At 44.0% G+C, this 18,947-nt stretch overlaps 1 protein-coding gene across 2 annotated transcripts in view; it reads right to left on the bottom strand.

Moving 5' to 3' along the window:
* LOC120537958 (probable E3 ubiquitin-protein ligase HERC6) overlaps positions 1 to 18,294 on the bottom strand; it is a 31,251-nt gene extending 12,957 nt beyond the window's left edge. The window contains exons 1-10 of one of the 2 annotated variants that reach the window (XM_039767265.1): positions 18,220 to 18,294; positions 15,856 to 15,936; positions 14,895 to 14,992; positions 12,518 to 12,577; positions 11,739 to 11,835; positions 11,233 to 11,419; positions 8,935 to 9,080; positions 6,535 to 6,641; positions 6,055 to 6,121; positions 827 to 937 (exon numbers count right to left, since the gene is read on the bottom strand). In XM_039767265.1, the coding sequence (XP_039623199.1) occupies positions 827 to 937; positions 6,055 to 6,121; positions 6,535 to 6,641; positions 8,935 to 9,080; positions 11,233 to 11,419; positions 11,739 to 11,835; positions 12,518 to 12,577; positions 14,895 to 14,992; positions 15,856 to 15,921 (939 nt within the window). In that variant the 5' untranslated portion in view covers positions 15,922 to 15,936; positions 18,220 to 18,294. Of the gene's footprint in view, positions 1 to 826; positions 938 to 6,054; positions 6,122 to 6,534; positions 6,642 to 8,934; positions 9,081 to 11,232; positions 11,420 to 11,738; positions 11,836 to 12,517; positions 12,578 to 14,894; positions 14,993 to 15,855; positions 15,937 to 18,007; positions 18,101 to 18,219 lie in introns of those variants that run through there. The other variant, XM_039767264.1, reaches the window with a different exon arrangement.
* Positions 18,295 to 18,947: the final 653 nt, after the last annotated feature.

Below are 18,947 nucleotides of genomic sequence, written 5' to 3'. Positions count from 1 at the left end.
TTATTGATTTTTGTAAGAAAACAAACTACAAAAATCCCAATTTTAAAAATGTTAAAATTAACAAAAAGATAAAAATTCAAAAATTCGCAATACATAAAACTAGAGTCTAAATATTCAAAGAATATCAAAAAAGCTTCTCTTGTTCAGCTCTACTTTGGATTGAAATTTCACTCTGCAAGTTCTTTTTTTATTTACTGATTTTTGTTAATAAACTTTACCTTTTTTAGGTTTAAGATTTTTGGATTTTGCCCAGGCTTTGTTCATATTTGCTTTTTTGATTTCTTTTCTGCCCTATTTCTATTCTTGAGTGTGTTATAATAAATGCTTACCTTTTAAAGAACCCTGTTTTTGTTGCTGAGGGCCACAGATTTAACCCAATACCTCTCTTCCATTTTTTCTCTTTTTCTTTGGCCTGCTTGTAGAAGACTCTACTGAATAGTAGGCCTCATTCTGAGCATTGTGAGCTGGCAAGAATCATAATGTAAAAAATAAAAGGGGGACTGAAGCCCTCCAAACCAAATGGAGCAGAATTTCTAGTTGGGCTCATAAGCACATTTTGCTGAAGTGCACACTGCACATAATTGAAACCAGCCCTGGCCAAGGCACCGGCCCATCATAGGGTACAGTGAAGAGACGATTTAGAGTCACCAGCTACCTTCAACGTGCCCAACACATGGAAACGGCTCTCCCATACACTGTAAAATGGGAATTGAACCCAAGACTGTGGAGCCTGAGGCAGGAGCACTAACCACTAGGTGCTAACTGACTACAATTGTGTTTCATTGCTTTCCTTTTACAGTTATGGCGGATGATGCAATTCATTTACCTGCAGTATCTTTTTGACATCCTCCGCTTTTGCCCCTTCCAGATTTTTGAAAGTGTCTTCTATTAGATGGCTTCGTCTGACACAGACTTTGAACGTGGGAAAAAATGGTGCCTGTATATTAAAAGTGAAAGAGAAATGAAGAGAGTGAGGGTTAGAGCAGCTGGCACCCCTTACCCATTGAACCCTTCACGACTGGCACATTCTTGCAATGTCTCGGTCTCAAGTGAGAGTTTCACATTTGGTGCTGGGAGGTTCCTTGGGATTTTTAAATTTTTTTTTCCATAAAATTGTATCTGCTGTTGTGCTTTTTTATTCAGCCGTGTGGCCGTGGGTGAGCCACTTGACCCTTGCCATTCTCTGTTGTGCCATATTTAGGTAAATGTTTGGCAGGACACTTCCATGGGAGGAGCAGCACAATAACGTTTAACCAACTGATCCAGTGGGCATGGGCATGAGAAGCTCACAGGATTAAAGGGGCACTCCGTGGATCACATCAGTATAGAAGCCCCTTTAAAACTCATAGGTGGGCCTTCAGGTTATTTTCAGGAAAGTACAGCCTTTCAGTCAGTGCCACTGCACCCCTGAGATCCACATTGACAGGGTCGGCTGCCATGACAGCTTCATCTCTAACCGGGTTTCCTTTCTAGCGCACCAGATGAGTAATTTACGTACAGCACATTCAGAAAGTATTCAGGACCCTTCATTTTCTGCATTTTATTGTTTTGTACATTTAATTTTAAATGGCAGGCAGTGTGGCATAGCGGTTAAAGCTTTGGACTTCAAACCCTGAGCTTGTGGATTCACATTCTGCTACCGACACTATGTGACCCTGAGCGAGTCACTTCAACTGCCTGTGGTCCAATTAGAAAAAGAAAAGAAATGGAACCCAGGCAAATGTTTTAAGTCACCTTGGATAAAGGTGGCAATCAAATAAGTAATAGCTGGATAGTTGGCTCATCAATCTACACTCAATAACCCATCATGACAAAGTGGCAATGTGTTTCTAGAAAAGTCTGCAATTGTATTAGAAATCAAAGACTGAAATCTCTCCTTCCTAGAAGAATTCATTCAGAACCTTTGCTGTGGCCCTCCACATTGTGCTCAGGAGCATCCTGTTTGCTTTAATTCTCCTTGAGAAGTTTCTAGAAGTTGATTGGAGTTCACCTGTGGCCACCTGAATTGATTGGGCATCATTTAGAAAAGCACACCTGCCTCTTTGGATAGAAGGTCCATAGTTCACACTGCATGTCAAGACAAAGCTAAGAAGTCCAAAGAATGCTCTGTTAGACCTCCACAATCAAACCACGCGGACCTCTGGATGGAAGGTTCCATAATTCAGTCTGCATGTCAAAGACAACAACCAAGCCATGAAGCTCAGTCAACTCTTTGCAGACGTCTGTGATCAGATTGTGGTGAGACACAAATCAGGACAAGTGGATGTAACTGTTTCTAAAGTTTTGAGTGTTCCCAGGAGCATAGTGACCTCAACAATATCAAAATGGAAGAAGTTGGGAATGGATCTGACAGGGAGAATGGGATGAACTGCCCAGATCCAGGTGTGCAAAGCTTATACAGACTTACCCAAGAAGACTTGAACCTGGAATTGCTGCCGAAGGGGCTTCTAATAATGTACTGAATGGATGCTCCGAATACTTCCACGTTGTTCTTATGGGCTATTGAGTTTAGATTAATTGGCAAAAATGGCAAATGTATCCCTTTAAAAATAACATTTACTACACAAATAAAGTGAAGGGGTCCGAATACTTTCAGAGTCCACTATATCTTCCCAGTCTAACTCTACCAGTGCACCTGCTGAATTCTTATTTGAACAAGCAGTCCCTGCTGCCCCCTAGTGGTCCCATCCTACCAGTTCTACATTACAGAGGACTCTCCATTTGCCTCGGAGTTTTTCTTCACTTTTGCTTAGACTTCATCTTATCTTGCCAGCCCAATAGCCCCCTGATACTGGGACCTGAATTACACTCAAGACTCAAATGAACTGAGCTGAGGGCTGCACAACATGAATTTTCTTTGCTGTAACTACTTACTGAAAATAATGGGCTTTGCTGCTGTTAACCACCATTTGAATAACTAACATGACATTTGTGATAATTGTCTGATCGGTGAAGCTGTTTGCTAAGAAGGAGAGGCAGCCTACTGAAAGTCAACACCTGAACTAAAGTCACACAAACACAAAGCTGTCCCCAAACCGCTCACCTCAGACGTCAGAAATGTGAATGAAAAGCAACTGGTGCGGGGCCTGGTGATGGCCATTTGGACTCACTTCGCTGATTCAGTTCTTTAAGCCTAAGGATTCATCTGAATCATTTTACTCAACAGTAAGAACTGAGGCCGGCTACAGTACAAAAAAAAAAAAAAACACTCTGAATCGCATTGCAAATTTATAGTAAAATAATGAATACATAATTATACAGGGAGTTTCACTCGAAAGAGACCCTGAATATTCTGTAATGACTCTCGGTAGGACAAAGAAATCTGAAAGAAACAACGTGCAATGTGCTCCTCAGTATATGGAGCTGGGAACAAGCCGCGTTGCCCCTGCGTCAGAGCGATGAGGTGGGCGCCGGACACCTGTCGTGATGTTTACCCCCCAACTTGTGGGTGACTACCGCCTGCCTGTACCCCTTCACTCAGTCACTCGACCTCTAATCAGGATAGTGGTGTACTTATTGAGTAGCACGTCTTCATGGTGCGAACCTACTGGGTCACCAATTCGTTTAAGTGATGTCAGAATGAACTGGATGATCACGAGTTAATGGAAGGTGTCTTCCAGCAAGATGGAGCAACGTGTCACTCATCGGCAAGGAGCACGTGGCGGAAATGGAGGCCTTCTTTGTCAACAGGGTCATTTCAAAGGGGCTTTGGCCACCATGGTCGCCGAATCAGACACCACCAGACTTCTTCCTTTGGGGTCTGCTCAAAGGTAAAGTCTGTCAGAATAAGCCTGGTACTGTGGAAGATTTTGAAGGAAAACATCCAATGTGAAATTTCTGCAATTCCCCCCCGAGATGCTTGCTGATACAATCAGGAACATGGAGCGCCGAATCGAAATGTGTCTGGCAGAAAACGGAAACCACTTCCAGCATCGTATGTCAAGCAATCGATTAGATGTACGTCAAGGTAGAGAGCGGATTGCTTTGGTTCAGATTGGTTCAACCTAACGGGAGTTACAACAGAATATTCGGGGCCCCTTTCGAGTGAATCTCCCTGAATATGATAAATGATATATTTAACATGCTGACAATTCGTATCATACGAGACTGCCCTGCTTGAAATGCATAATTAAAAGACAACAATAAGTTCAAGAATCGTCAGTGAATGTGAATCGTGAAGCAAGCTCATTTTCAGGTAATGATTCAGTTCAGGAACTAAATAAATGTGTTCACGGGTGACGATTCACTTCAAACTCGACAGAATCTGTGAATAATGGAGCAGTCAATGAGCGAGAAAAGAAGTGTGCCTTAAAGTAAAGCTGTGAGCAAATAATTGTTAGAAATTACAATAGTATAAGGTTACATCTTGTGTGCTTGAATGTACATACAGGGGGTCTTCGGGTTACAGCGTTTCGACATACGACATTTCGAGTTTACAACGCTCACTCCCATAAAAACTTTTAAAAATTGAGACGTGAGTGTTTTGGCTTATGCCGTTAGCATCGTACTTACAGACTACGTGGGTGAATACTTTGGTTGCACGCAGCGGAAGAATACGCAGTAACGCGGCGTATGAGTGAGGGAGCTGGCAAACTAGTTTGGTTGCGCACAGCTAGTTTGTGTTGCTTTGTTTGGCGACTTTTTGGCCCTTATCATGGCTCCGAAATAAAAGTCATAGTCTTCAGATGCTAGTGCTTTGAAGAAGAGGAAAGTCATCACGATGGAAGTGAAGTTAGACATTGTAAAGAGATCAGAAGGAATAAAGGTAAGGAATTTTTTTACACTAATTTTTTGTCATTTTTTTCTGTTACTACAGTACAGTGTACAGTACATTTACGTCCTTTTCCTTTTTCTGTGGCTTAGTTGTGTTTTTATGTTCTAGATTATGATTTTGCAAATGTGTTAGGATAGATAAGTGACTTAGGCTAGGGTGTGTTTCTATTTATATCACTGTTGTAGGAATGGAACTGTGTCGTAACCCGAGGACCCCCTGTATTATGTTCATATAAACAATTCCAATAACAAATTGTACAAGACAAACAGAATTGTACTTGTAGGACGAACGAGAGAATCATCAGTGACGGAGCTCTTGTTCAGTTTGAATGCGAATGAACCACAAGAGAAGTGAAGTGAACGAGAATCGTGAATCTGACGGCACTGAACAAGCACTTTAAACCTCTACCTGCGAAACGAAAAATGCTGACGACATCAGAAGTGCACTGCAGCCCTCCTGTGTCGCTCTGCTGATGCGATTCGTGTGTACGCGTTAATTCATTTGTGTGACACACTGAAAAGAATCATTCAAAAAGAACAAATTGTTCACATATTACCCATCACTACCAGGGATGAGGAAGCAGACGCTTCCCTTCAGCTTTTTTTAAGGTTAGAGGATGAGCTGATTGTGGTCATCCACTTCCATCGGGACTGAGATACACGTGCAGCATAGCAGAGGCCATGACACTGAACAACAACCCAAGAACAAAGCCGTCTGCAGGACTGAACATCTTGCATTCCCAGATTGTAAGGTGTGGACGGGCACATCTCGATTTGCTTTTGCTTTGGTATGTCAGATTCTGGAGTATAAATAGTCTGACCTTCATGATGGGAAACTAAGTTAACCGCCTGCTTCTCTACCTTGCATTTCCTTCACTCTACCGCCGGGGAATAAGCACATTAGTGAGGTCAGAGGGTGAGGTGGACAGTCCAATGGAATTCAGTTGAATGCTACAGTAAGTGCTACCGTGTCATTAGAAGTGATGCACTAGCGTGAGAAACAGTAAAGCATGGGCCGTATGAAATGCATAGGGCAGTACATACAGGACAAAGCTCAGGCTGTACGCATATGTCGCTCCACATTATTATGGACCTGCACAGGTAAGAGAAGCTGCCAGTTTTCAGGAGTTGTTTCCCAAACACTTTTCCATGATAAAGCACCCCTCCAGCACATTTAGATATTTGTGGGGATGTTCACTATTAAAGACACAATATACAAGTAATGCTTTTCAAAGATTAACAAATATTTATGACAAACATAAATTGAGTTTCAGTTCTTACCATTTTAGCACATGCAGCCACTTCAAACACCTTAATTTTGCCGTCTACGTTTAGCAAAAAGGGATTTCTGGAATAAACAGAAAAATCAATGAAATGGTATCAAAAACCCACCCATCATTAAACACAATAAGGGTCACGGAGGCCAGCTGCCTACTCTGGGCTCAAGGCAGGACCCAAACCTACATGTGGAGGCCATCCATTACAGGCCACAGTCACACACACTCATTTATACTGGGCACATTCTTGGCCACTATCTACGTAACCTGCACATTATGGGCGTGTGGAAGGAAACCAGAGTAACCCTGGAAGCCACACAGCCAACTACCAGGCCGGCATTTGAGCCCGGGTCTCCAGTGCCGTGAGGCAGCCATGTTCTTCTACCTCTGATTTCCGCTTATTTGTCATTTAAGAGCAGAGCAGGTGCCCTCATCCCCCCTCACTTTTCAGCCCAGACACATTTGTGTTTATTTGTCACTTAACTGTTGCCATGTTCTCCAGTTAAAGAAATTTAGGGACGTATCGTCCGAGCCGATTTCAGCGACATGGAACATATGCGCAGGAACACGGGATGCTGCCATCTCATTTGCCTGTGAAAACACAAACAGAAGCAAATAACTGAGTAATGTGCCATAAAATAGAGACTTAATGGAGACTGATTCTTACAAATGGGAACCCTCAACACAGTCTGTTACATAGGGACAATTATTATTATTATTATTAATTTATAAAGCATGTCATAATACACACAAGAATAATTAGGAGGTGCAAGCATTAAAAGCAACAGAGATCCAAAAAAAACAAGTAAGAGGGAGTCGCACTTCTGCTGCCTGCAGCGAGACTAAGACACAAATTAGCATCCAAAACTCAGTCAGATCAACAGCAGCCGCCATCCTGTAGAAGAAACGCTAAGCAGTTCCCAAATATTTCATGAAAAGGTGGGTTTTCAAAAGATGATTAAACAGGAGTGACCTGAGCGCAGTTCAAAGCTTTGGACCAAGAATGGAGAAGCACCGTCCAGTCTTGGCATGTCTGGCAAGAGGTGGGACGTTCAGCAGTCAAGAAGAGGCAGAATGGAGACTTCTTGAAGGGGACACAGTGCTACCAGCACCTCTTTGAGATCCGGAAACATTCTGAGAATCTTCAATGGGGGATCTCGGTTGGGTGTTGGCATATCCTGCCGTTACAAATGTCACTTTACCACAATAAAAAAGAGTACCACCGGTAATTTGCTTTTACTTTAAGCCTTGAAGGGACACATGGAGGGCCAAAGACAGGAGATGTTGATGAGCAGAACCATTCAGAGGAATGCATTAGAAAAGAAAATCCATTTTTATATGTAAAGTTGGCAAATTGTATAAACTGTCAGTAAAACTGAAAGAAACACTGTTGGTAAGGTAGAGACTGGCACAACTTAAATTTCAGTCCATCTGGTTGTCATTTTTTTTTTTTTAAAGTGGGTACTATAGTCTAGGAACCAGACACCTTCTCCTCTTTCAGGAAGAAATGAAAGGCCTGAAATGAACCAAGGGACCCATCCCGACAGACAGACAGACAGACAGACAGACAGACAGACAGACAGACAGACAGACAGACAGACAGACAGACAGACAGATAGATAGATAGATAGATAGATAGATACTTTATTAATCCCAAAGGGAAATTCACAAATTACGTTGATCCAAGAGGTACATCATGGAGGTCAGAGTAGCATACTGTAGCGTGTGACTCGGGCCCATGCCTTCATGCTGGAAGGACAAGGGGAGCAAGCGTGTCCAGAAGGTTACCTCCCCCGGAGTGCTAGGTGGCAGCTCCCCTGGGTTTCAGTGGTGCCTCAGACTCCCGCAGGACTCCATGGCAGTTGAAGTTTGGTGCAGCCCTGTTGGGATCTGTGTGCGAGCCTGAGGGTGCTGTAGCAGGATCTGCTGAACCCTTACGGCCAGTTCTTCCACCACATCCGGAAGTGCTGCCACATACAGGTTGTCAAGCACATGGAGCACTTCCGGGTGCGTTATAAAAGGAGCCAGCAGCCACTACTCGGAGAGCCACAGTCGGGAGTAAGGAAGACAAAGCTTGCCGGGGGTGTGGAGGAGAAAAAGAAAAAGAAAAGAAAATAAAAGAAAAGAAGAGTATTGTGTTTGTGATTGTGCTGCGAGAATGTGCTGGGCTAGTGGGAAACTGGGAAAGCGTTTCCCACGAGGAAAAATAAAAAATCAAATAAAACGTGTGTTCCTTCCACTTGTGTCCTGCGTCTGTCTGTGTGGCAGTGCGCCCTCTACAGGCCACAATTCATTTAAACTAACAAAGAAGCCCAGCATCTCCGTTGCTCCACAGTCACTCATGTCAAATGTCAAATTTAGCTCACACTTGGGGAAAAAGGCTGGGGGTCGGTGGTCCGTCTGCTGCTCTCTCTACCCAATGCACCTTTTATTAGGCAGTCTGCTGTCAGTGCACTCTTTATCAGTAGACGGATACCATTTCTGGTCGTGATTGTAATGTCAGGTAACATCCAGCTGCACAGGTAGAGTCTGCACCTCTGTGTGGAGAGCTGTACAGTCACTGATGAAGCTCACATCACAGCTTTGGAGGTCTCGGTCAGGAGACAGATACTAAGGTGCCACCAAGATGTCTGCCAACAGTCATCTCCTGAAGCTAGTTTTGTCACTGGTTGTTATTAGTGACAGACAGCCTCCCTCTTCACAGAAAGGGGTCCCCTCATAGGCTCTTGGATTAGAGTGTTGGACATTGTTTTAATCGGCAAAAGGTTTATAAATTTAAAACCGTAATTGTACAGTCTGGTTTAAAGACCATCAAGCATAAAACAAAAGGAAATGTGCCTCTGTACATAAAGAAAGAAGAACGCAGCAAAAGTGCATTTCTTACTTGATAGAGGTGTCTCAGGACGCAAAGCACGTGTTCCATCTCACAGGTATATTCTGGCCTTAAAGTCAAGATAAAGGCCACAGCAGCTGTGAACATCTGGATGGTTTTTTGCAAGAATGGCTTCTTTAAATCTGACCACCAGCTTTCTGCAAAAAAAACAAAACATTTGCGTTGTCATGATGACAATAGATCCCAGAGAACAAGCCCAGCAGATCCTACCGACTACGCTAGAGAGGCAATAGACTAATTGGGAAAAACTGGCCTGGAGGCTACGGGGTTGGTCTCTAAGCACACAAGGCCACACGCTTAACATCTCACACATTCCTGCTTCCTGTGTGATTTTGAGAGGATTACTGTTGAATATAACAATTATTATAACACATGCCCGCGTACGGAGTCTTCCGTTTTTCAGAAAAAAATGGCTTCTTCTGTGTATTTATGGGAAAAGGGCAGACAGCAAACGAGAGACAGGACCAGGAGATGTTCTGTAAGTTTAAACCTGGAAGTCCAGAGATATTTCAGACAAGTCCAATCAATGTTATCAAGTGTAGGGTTCTGATGGCGTAACCAATACCACCCCACCTGTTCCCTCATTTTGGTCCGTTACTTTGCCATGATAAGGGAAGAACTCTGCTGTACATCCTCTGGCGTGTCTTCCTTACTTTTTATTGGTTCTTCACTACAGGTGCTGACTTTTAGGATTATTGACTTCCCTCTGGTGATGCTGAGTCACAAGCTGGGCTGATGAGTTTCCTTGAATCTGTTGGTGTCTGTGTGACAGGAGGGCGACGTCACCTGCCAAATCAAGTTGGCTCCATAGGCTCCACTAGATTCCATTTCTTTTTTCGCTGGTGACAGACGTCATAATCCAGTCGATGGTCAGAAGGGATAAAAAAGGAGACAGCAGGCATCGCTGTCTCACTCCTGTCATTTCCTGGAAATGTTCTGTCGGTTGCCCTCATGTTTCACTCCTCATTCCCTCAAATTTACAAGTTTTGCGGAGACTCTATACTGTATTCTGAATTCTCTTATGTAGTCCATGAAAGTGATGTACGAGGGTGAGATCCCTTCCATGGGTTGTTTTACTATGATGCGCAGCATGGCAGTAAAGTATTGTCCTTAACCTGCAATTGCTGAGCGCTTTGAGTAGTGAGAAAAGCGCAATATAAATGCAAAGAATTATTATTATCATTGTCAAAACATGAGTGGGCTTCTCTAAAGCCCGCTTGCTGGTCTCGGGGGCTTCAGCCTCTCCAAAATGACCCTGTTAACTTGCTTGGCACACACAATACTCGACAATTGGAACCTTGGCTGTGGTCTCCTTCTTCACTAATTTGACCAAGTGGCCTTCTTTCCAGTCTTTAAGGGTCTTTTCCTGCTCCAAGATATCTCCAAACAATCCCCCCTTTTATGTCTCGGTCTACTTTTAGTGACTCTGCTGGCATCTGGGCTGGTCTGGTCCTGGCACCTGTCCTTTTTTAGCTTTACACTTGCCCTTTTCATTTTCAGCTTTGGTTGGTTTGTAGGGGTGACGTGGGCAGCTGCCCAGGGTGGCACAGTGTGACCACACCCAAAAATTCAGAATGGTGATTACTGCCTGGACCGGTCAGCCTATTAGTGACACCATTTCTGAAAGTTAAGAGGCACACGCTGCGGACACCAAATGGCGTCGCCATGTAAAGTCCTTGTTGTGTGCACAGATAGGTGCCAATTTTGTAACTGAAGGAGCGTACACTCCAGACACCAAGGGGCTCATGGTCATTGAAGTCAAGTAATATGGTTTGCGTGCCATCACCTGAGGGGCACCATATATGAAAGGTAAGGGGCATACACTCCATAAGTTACACGGTATGAACACAATGAGCACAGAAGGGTGACCCTTAAGTAAATGAAGGACCCCTCCACCCCAGCTGTTAGCTATGGACACTGAGGTCTGCCATCCCCCTGTCCGCTTAGAGCTTCAATGGCATTTGACCAGCACTGCTAAAAATGAACAGGATTACAATGACACAGAAATCAAAATGAATAACTAAATCGGCTTCTCTATGAAAAAAGAATATAAAATATGAATACAAATGCCAAAGAAGTTATACAATAACATAAAAGTACCTCAATCCTAACCACTGCCAGTGTTTCCCTTGTTACCCACCGTCAAAACTCAAAGGTAGGCCCTTGGTGTTCATGAGGCTCCCCTAACTTGAACACTACAGCCACATCTCTGTGTAGGCCCACCCTCTCTGGGCCAAACTCAACAAAGCCCACCCTGACCCAACATCATGAAATTATTTCAGGCCTTACTCAGGAGATTCATTGATGGACCACTTAGACTACTGATGGCCTCAGCCAATGGGAAGATCATGTTGAGCACATTGTCTTCTTTGTGGAGCACATGGCACTCAGGCAGGATCAGAAGGATCTCCAGGGCCTCCTCTAGGACAGCTGGTGACAGTTGACTGGGGATCCATTTCAGGAGGCCGATGGCAACCTGCAAAGGAATAAGCACAATTAGACTGAGGGAGTGAAATAGGAGCCTGAAGAAGATGTCCCTTCTTAAGATGTCTAAGACAGGAATTGGAAGGTTGGGTATGACATCTCAACCAAGGCATTTCGTTCATAATGTGGTCTGATCAAATGTGATTAGGTGATCACTCAGGGCTCCTTACATGGCACCAAGGGCCTGCCATCTGGCTCCTATATTAACAAGACTGTAGCATACACCCACAAAGTCAGCCCCACTGTGAAGCCCCCTTCACCACCCAGATATTTTATCATAGCCCTCCTCTACTTCGGAATGCCAGGCTTACCAGGCGTGTGATCCACTCCTTTCTGTGGATTTTTTCAAACGTTTCTCTGACCGCCTTCATATCCACCCTCATAGGCCTCCCAGCTCCAGGCTCGTCACTGAAAAGAGTCAGAAAAATCACAATGCTAGCGAGCAATGGGGCACTCCTAGGATGCTGAGGCTGACACACTTCTTTACTTTGGGCACCAGAAGACCCCCCTATTGTTGGGCTTGTAGTCTCCCGTTCTATTTATATATCTCTGGGGGTGACATGCCCTAAAATGGGAACTCCTGTGTGCTTATTATGGAGACTTTTAGTCCCTTTGAGCGTATCTGTGACTTTAACTCTGCCCCACCACTGGGCCTGTGCAGGCTTTATGCCTGCATCATAAGTTTGGGGCCAGGCGGCTTTGGAGATGGCCCACTTTTGATCAGACCTGTGTGGCAGTGCATGTCTGACTCTCCATTTTTGAGGACTTTCATCATTTTGAGATGTGTTACCAGGCACAGCCATAACACCTTACACTATTGGGTGTGACTGGGGAAGGCCAAACTGGCAGGTGCTCCTAATTTTATTACATCTCCTCCTCTGTCCTCCATGCACCGGGCACAGCTCTAACATGTTGGCTGTTGATTCTGGTTACTTGTACTTTTCCCATGTTTGCTGTCTTTCATAGTGAAATGACATACAGAAGCCTAACCAATTTTTACCATGGACTTTGATTCATTATTGATTTAAAAACCCAGAGGATCACACATAAGACAATATCAGCTCACCCACTCTCCCTTCATTTTGCTCACCTGTTTCTTCGGAAGCTGTCGATAAGGCAGAAGCAGCATGAGAAGGCTTGTGAAATCTCACTGTGGGGACAACGAGAAAAGGAGATTAAAACCGGGCCTCCATGGTACATGATCATAGAGTTCGGGGTCTCGCCCAAAGTTTGAGTTTTCTGCTCTTTTTTTAATTTCATTTCCTCTATTTTTTTCTAGTAAGTTCTGTTTTAGCCTTTGCAATAGGAGCTGCCAATTAGACTGGGATGAATGTTCGTGTTCTCGGAGGTGACATTAAATAGGCAGCCTTCCAGAACTGCACACTCCCCCAATGTGCTAGGTGGCAGAACTCTGGGACCAGTGCACCCACTCATAAATCTGCAGGGTATATTGGGAATTGTAGCTCCACTGGGTGGCCCTGCTGGGTGCCATGGGTGCTGCCAGTGGAGAAGGCTATCCCAGCTTTGAGGGTCTTCCACCTGAGTCAGTAGAGATTCCAGGTCCTGGATAAAAGGGGCCTCCTCATCTCACTCGAGAAGTCGGAGTTTGGGAGAAATGGAAGGTAGGGAAGACAAAAAGAAAAGGGAATTATGTTTGGCTGAAAGCTGTTAAAGGAATTGTTATAAAACAAAAGGCTTCTTGAACCCGTAACTAGAGTTTGTGTAGTTGTGTCAAGGGTGTGGGTTCCCAGGACGCCCCCTAGTGGACAGATTTTTTTCATTGCTTTGTAGTTGCTAATTCTCTCTCTTTCTCTCATTTTTTGATGCTTTTGTTAATTATGTTGTATTTCCTGGCTGCGCTCAGTTCCATTTTTCACGTCCTTTTGCACATTTCTGAGGTATTTATTTATGTGAATATCACTTTCGTTAATTCTTTGCGTTATTCCTGATACATGTGTTATGTTTCATGTGCTTTGTGTGTGGTTCCCCAAGAGGTGGGGCCACCTGCCCATCACTGCTAGGGACTGCCCCTCAGCCCTTTAGGGGCGGAGTCAGCCCACAGTGCCTTGCGGGTCATTCTGAATGCTCTTGTAGTGTGGTGACTCCTCTTGTGCTTTTGTGATTGTTCTGGAGTTTTGGGTTCACCTCTTGGATTCTCTTTTGGGACTGTGCTCGCCAATAGATTGCCTTTTTGCTTCTGCAACTCCTTCATTTTTAGAGAAATAAATCTTTTCTTTTATGAAGATCCTTAGCTTGCCCTTGTCACTAGCCAGGCCGTTTGATTTCATAATAATGAGGTGACTTACATTTGTGTTTCTTTTTCCTGCAATTATTCACTTCATCAATGGCATTTTATTTCTTTCATTTTGGCACAAGTAGCATTCCATAAATGAGTGGGTATAGTGCCACTTTTTGGGTTTTTGGGTTCACCTAAAACTCAGAACACAGCATTTTTAACCCAAACTTAAAAAATGTTTCTCCAACTTGGACTTGCTACTCAGGCCTGGTCTCTCAAGTACGAGTTTGTCCGACTTCAGATTACAACGTCAATCCAAGATGGCGGCGTACAGCGAGGACGGTATGTTCAGTTACACTTTAAGTGACACTTTTATTGTCACATCACTTAACAGAAATGTGGACGGCCCAACTGGCTGGAGTGTTTGCAGATGAATCACCTCAATCCACGATTGCCAGCATGAACAGTGACAGACTAACCGATGTTAGCTTGACCTGCGCCGCACTTTACACACTGCGCTAAATGGTCTACTGCCATGCAGAAACAGACCTGTTTGGTGCGGCCAAAATTCTTTTTACGTACTTATTGCACCCTTCTTGCTCATTGGCTTCGTCTTCGATCCGGACTACAGAACTATTGAGCAGAGTTTGCGTTAATAGCAGTATCTGTGTCTGCTTTCCCCACTTGAGTAGCACAAACACACGGAGGTCACAAATTACACAATTTCAACTTTCAACTCGCCAGCTCCACCGTGTGATGAACGGGGGAAAAAAAGCAGACTGGTGTGCGGAACGGCCGTAAGGAAATGGGAGAGTTTTAGATCAACGGCAACATCGGCTTCAGCGGTGCAACCCACCGATTTGGAGATCAGATGGACATCTCCCTGCCTTGTTAAGTATCGATGGAAGTGAGCAACTGACCCAGCGGTTCAGGCCTGTGTCATTCCACTGTGGAGTTGTGAACGTGGGGGACGATTCAGGCAAAGCGTTCTCTTTAGGCATAATAGGAGCGAATTCGGCAACAGGAGTGAAACGTAATTATACACGTGAATCATTCTCTAACCTCCAGACACCCACATGTGCACCAAACCCTTTATTGTTTACAGGCACCCAGCCGTCCTGCATTGTTCTAGAAGCATCCGGCCATCCTGCTTATATCAGACGCCTTGGGTGAATGTGACGGGGCAACAATGATGGCCACTAAAAACACACAAAAAAATGCCAGCTGGTACCTTTGAGTTAGCTTTTGTTTTTTCGTCCCACTTTTTATCTTCAGCCATTTCTGAAGTCTGCTCTGATTGATTTTAATGTGGCCTTGTAATTCACAGATCTGCAAAAGGTAAAATAATAATAATAATAATAATAATAATAATAATAATAAAAACAAATCAAAGAGACAGCAGACAATCGACTTCAAGCTGACCTGCCGAGTCCATCAGGCCTTCTGAACGCTCTGTGGTGTAAGACCATGTCGCCCCCTACAGGCCAACAATATAGGTGCTGTTTGACTCCCTACCATACCGTACAGTATGTAGAGTGTGCCATCCACCATAAGATGTTTTAATGTGCTCACTTGTATGTTTTTTTTTTCCAATTGCGCCACCCTTGCTTTAATCGACTTTTTCCAGTATGCACAGGACGTCAGAGGTGAAGACCAAATTGGCCACCTCACTTCATTCACCCCACATGGGGTCTGCCATCACTGTTCACAACTTGTGTGGCACAATCACATTGGAACAGCCTGGTATCCCTGAGATGTACTGCTGGTGAGGGCACTGAAGGGGGCGCTACTGATGTGTCCTGGGAAACAAGTCACTTTGGACAGAAGATTCAAATAAAAAGGGGCTTCAACAGGAATGGCAACTAGAACGATCCACACTTAGTGATCCACACTGCAAAGGGTTTAAATCTTAAATCGAAAGTGTTAAATTGCCATGATAAAAAGAAGGCAGAAGCTCTTTTTAAAAAGTGTGCCTATTCCAAGACCACAGAACTTCCGTAATTCAACCATCCAATATTAAAGAGAAAGACACCTGGGCAGCTGCACTGACTCCCTGCTAGTGGACTGGTGCCCACATCAAGACTGGCATCAGATGTGGACATTCCACGGTGTGTGTCCCTTGAACGTTGCCCTGCTCCTGTATGCTCCATTTACTGACAAAAAGGATGTGGAGAAGCTCAGATGTCACTCACCTGTGTCTGATGAGTGAAGTCCGGACCCCCTGAGGGGCCACTGGCGTCTGCATTCTGGAAATCCATGGAATGTAAAAGAGGCTACAGAATAAAACAAAGGCGTTAGATCAGTAAGGAGGACATCGGTTCACATCTGTTTACCATTACTCAGTGTGCATAAGGTGTATTCTCAAGACTCCTTTTGTTAAATGCACAGATTTATTCATTTTTAATAAACGTTTGAATTTTTAAGATCTTTTAAAAGAGGATGGTAGTCTGTGGCAGAAATGGTTTGGTTAAAGTGTGCCATACCTGAACAACGAAGTGAGACAAAGTCAACATGGAGAGGTGAAGGAGTGGAGATAGCGATAGAAGCAAAAACAGAACTAGGTGTTCACCACCTGCCTGCAGAAACCATGTTGGTGACAGGCCTTAAAAGTCAAGATAACTCAAGATGCCACCGTGGTCCTTCAGAGCATTGCCATAGGATGGTTCCCAAAAGAACCATGAAATTTCCAGAAAGACTACTTAGAGGCTCCATAAATAGGCAACAACAGGTTTTTGAAATGAGCTCCTGATTTTAAATGGACTCTCACAGTCACACATCAGGCTCAGCTCAGGTCCTCTTGATCAGCTAGGAAGCCAACTAGACATTGAAGATTTCTGTTTGCCCACATAGTAGGAACCCAAGCAAAAACAGCCACGTTCAAGTGCAATGAAGCCTTCACAGAATGAAACAGCTCTTTGTCAAGCACTGAAGCCACTAAAGTGCCACTGAAGTACCAGGATGTTTGTACACAGTGCCAGTCTGTGCCTGCACAGAAGAGTCGGTATAAGAAATATCGATGGTACAAAGTTCAAAATGACATCAAACAACTGACCTTGTCACTAAGAGGGGGAAATGTGTGTGCTGGCGAGTGGCATGCGTCCACTGTTACTTGGGCACATCCACTGGCATGAAATAATGAATAGAGCAACAAAGAAATTTAAATACTTGTGTAATCCAATTCAGAGTCTTTGATTTTAAATGAAAAAAAAGAAGTAAGCGATTCTCATATGGCATAAAAATACCTGTGTACATGTCTAATGTCTACCCTGAGAAAAGGATTTGTGTCGGCGTGACTGTCCAGCTGCTTTATCTCTGTCATTCCAAAAGCTGGCACATCACAAACATTTTTAATAATAAAATGCATTGTATTTGCTATTCCAACACATGGTGCATCACAAACATCCACCTTAAATAAAGTGTAAAAGTCTGTGTGTCCATCTGGTTTCTATATCTCTGTCATTGCAAAAGATGGCAAAACATGAACATTTTTAGCAATAAAATTCAGTCATGTTTTTCATTCCGACAGATCACAAATCACAAATATCCACCTTAAATAAAGGGTAAGTGCCTGTTTGTCCATCTGGGTTATGGTTACATTTGTAGTCCTGCATTTCATGACTACAAATGTTTGTGATGCACCTGCCGTTTCAATGACAAATGCAATGCCTTTCATTACTTTATGCACCACAATAGATGGTACAGTGCCAACCAGACCAGCTTCATTCTGCATCCTGGCACTTTAATGGCTGTTTAAATTCTCAAAATTATCACGACTATCACGTTTATCTAAGGTGACTTATGGCATTTGAGAAACAATTGGTTCCATCACTTTGGTTTTACCAAGTGGACCACAGGCAGGTGAAGTGAGTTGCTCATGGTCACACAGAGCAGGATTTCAACCCACGCCCTCTGGATTTGAAGCTTTTACCCGCTATGCCACACTAACATTAACTACACATCGTTCTCTAAATAAAAAACAATACCCGCTAAAGTCGCTCCCGTTACACCCTCAAACGGTAACATCACGTAGCAACACTGTCAGTGCCCTCTCGTATGCCCACTGGTACTGTGGCGCCCATGTGTGAAATCCTATCTTTAACAGTTCATTTATCTGTCCATTCTTCTACAGTCCGCCAGACCAGGCGCGCCCTGTCCCGTCAGTATCGGGCGCATTGTGCAGGTGCCAACAATCAGTACGGTGCCCAGAAAGTGCCCGGCCAGCGCGGAGTAAACTCATTTAGTGCGGTCACAGCGCTCAAACTGTCCGACGCTTCGCGATCCCCACGCAGCTCGGCTCACAAAAGATCGCCTTGACCTGTCGGCCCCGTTCGGGTGTCCACTCACCTGCTGAACTCGCTCTGGAGGTGGCGGCGCTCACGGCGATTCGGTGGCGCGTCTCTTGTGTCGTAAACTCGCATGTTGACGCGCTTATGTATGGCGGCGCCCCGCCCTCGAGTGTCGCAAATGGAAATCGAAAGCGAACGCCTTGAGCGGGGAGTTTTCCAGAAACGAAAACGAAACTGAACTTCCTCAAAAAAGAACAAAACAAAACTTACGTTTGATCAGCCGTCACCTTCAGCCTGTGCCTACTCAGCACTGCACGAAAGGCGAATAGCAAACCTGGACGGGCCGCCCGCCCGCCCATCGACGTGCACAGTTTCACACTTTTACACGCAAACACGGGACTGGGGGGTTTTGGGGATAACCAAGTAACAGCAAGTGCGCGACATTGGGAAACAGGAAGAAAAAGCGGAGACCCGCACTGGTGCAAACCCAGACTGGGTAAGGAGTCAATGCAAGCTCCTGCACTATCAACTGAGCCACCACGTTGAACCGTTATATTATATTATATTATATTATATTATATTATATTATATTATATTATATTATATTATATTATCTAAACCTGTGTATCCTGAACGGGGCAGGAACAATCCCCGGACAGAACACCAGCCTACCTCTGGGTGACACACACATCAGGGTCAACTTAGCATCACAAATTCACCTTACCTGCTTGTCTTTAGACAGTAAGAGAAAACTGAGGCACCCAGAGAAATCGCACAGGAACACAGGGAGAACATTCATACTCCACCTTGTAAGGCGGCAGTGCCACTATGTCACCCTTATAATATAATATAATATAATATAATATAATATAATATAATATAATATAATATAATATAATATAATATAATATAATATAATAAGTAGCTTGGGTACCTATATAAGACAGGAGAAATCTAAATAATCAATGAAGACTTCAGCATTATTGCTTGCAGTACAC

This window comes from Polypterus senegalus, chromosome 10 (assembly GCF_016835505.1).
Source record: "Polypterus senegalus isolate Bchr_013 chromosome 10, ASM1683550v1, whole genome shotgun sequence".
NCBI classification, from domain to species: domain Eukaryota; kingdom Metazoa; phylum Chordata; class Cladistia; order Polypteriformes; family Polypteridae; genus Polypterus; species Polypterus senegalus.
Note: the sequence above shows the minus strand (reverse complement) of the source record. Positions and strands in the feature narration are given on the sequence as shown.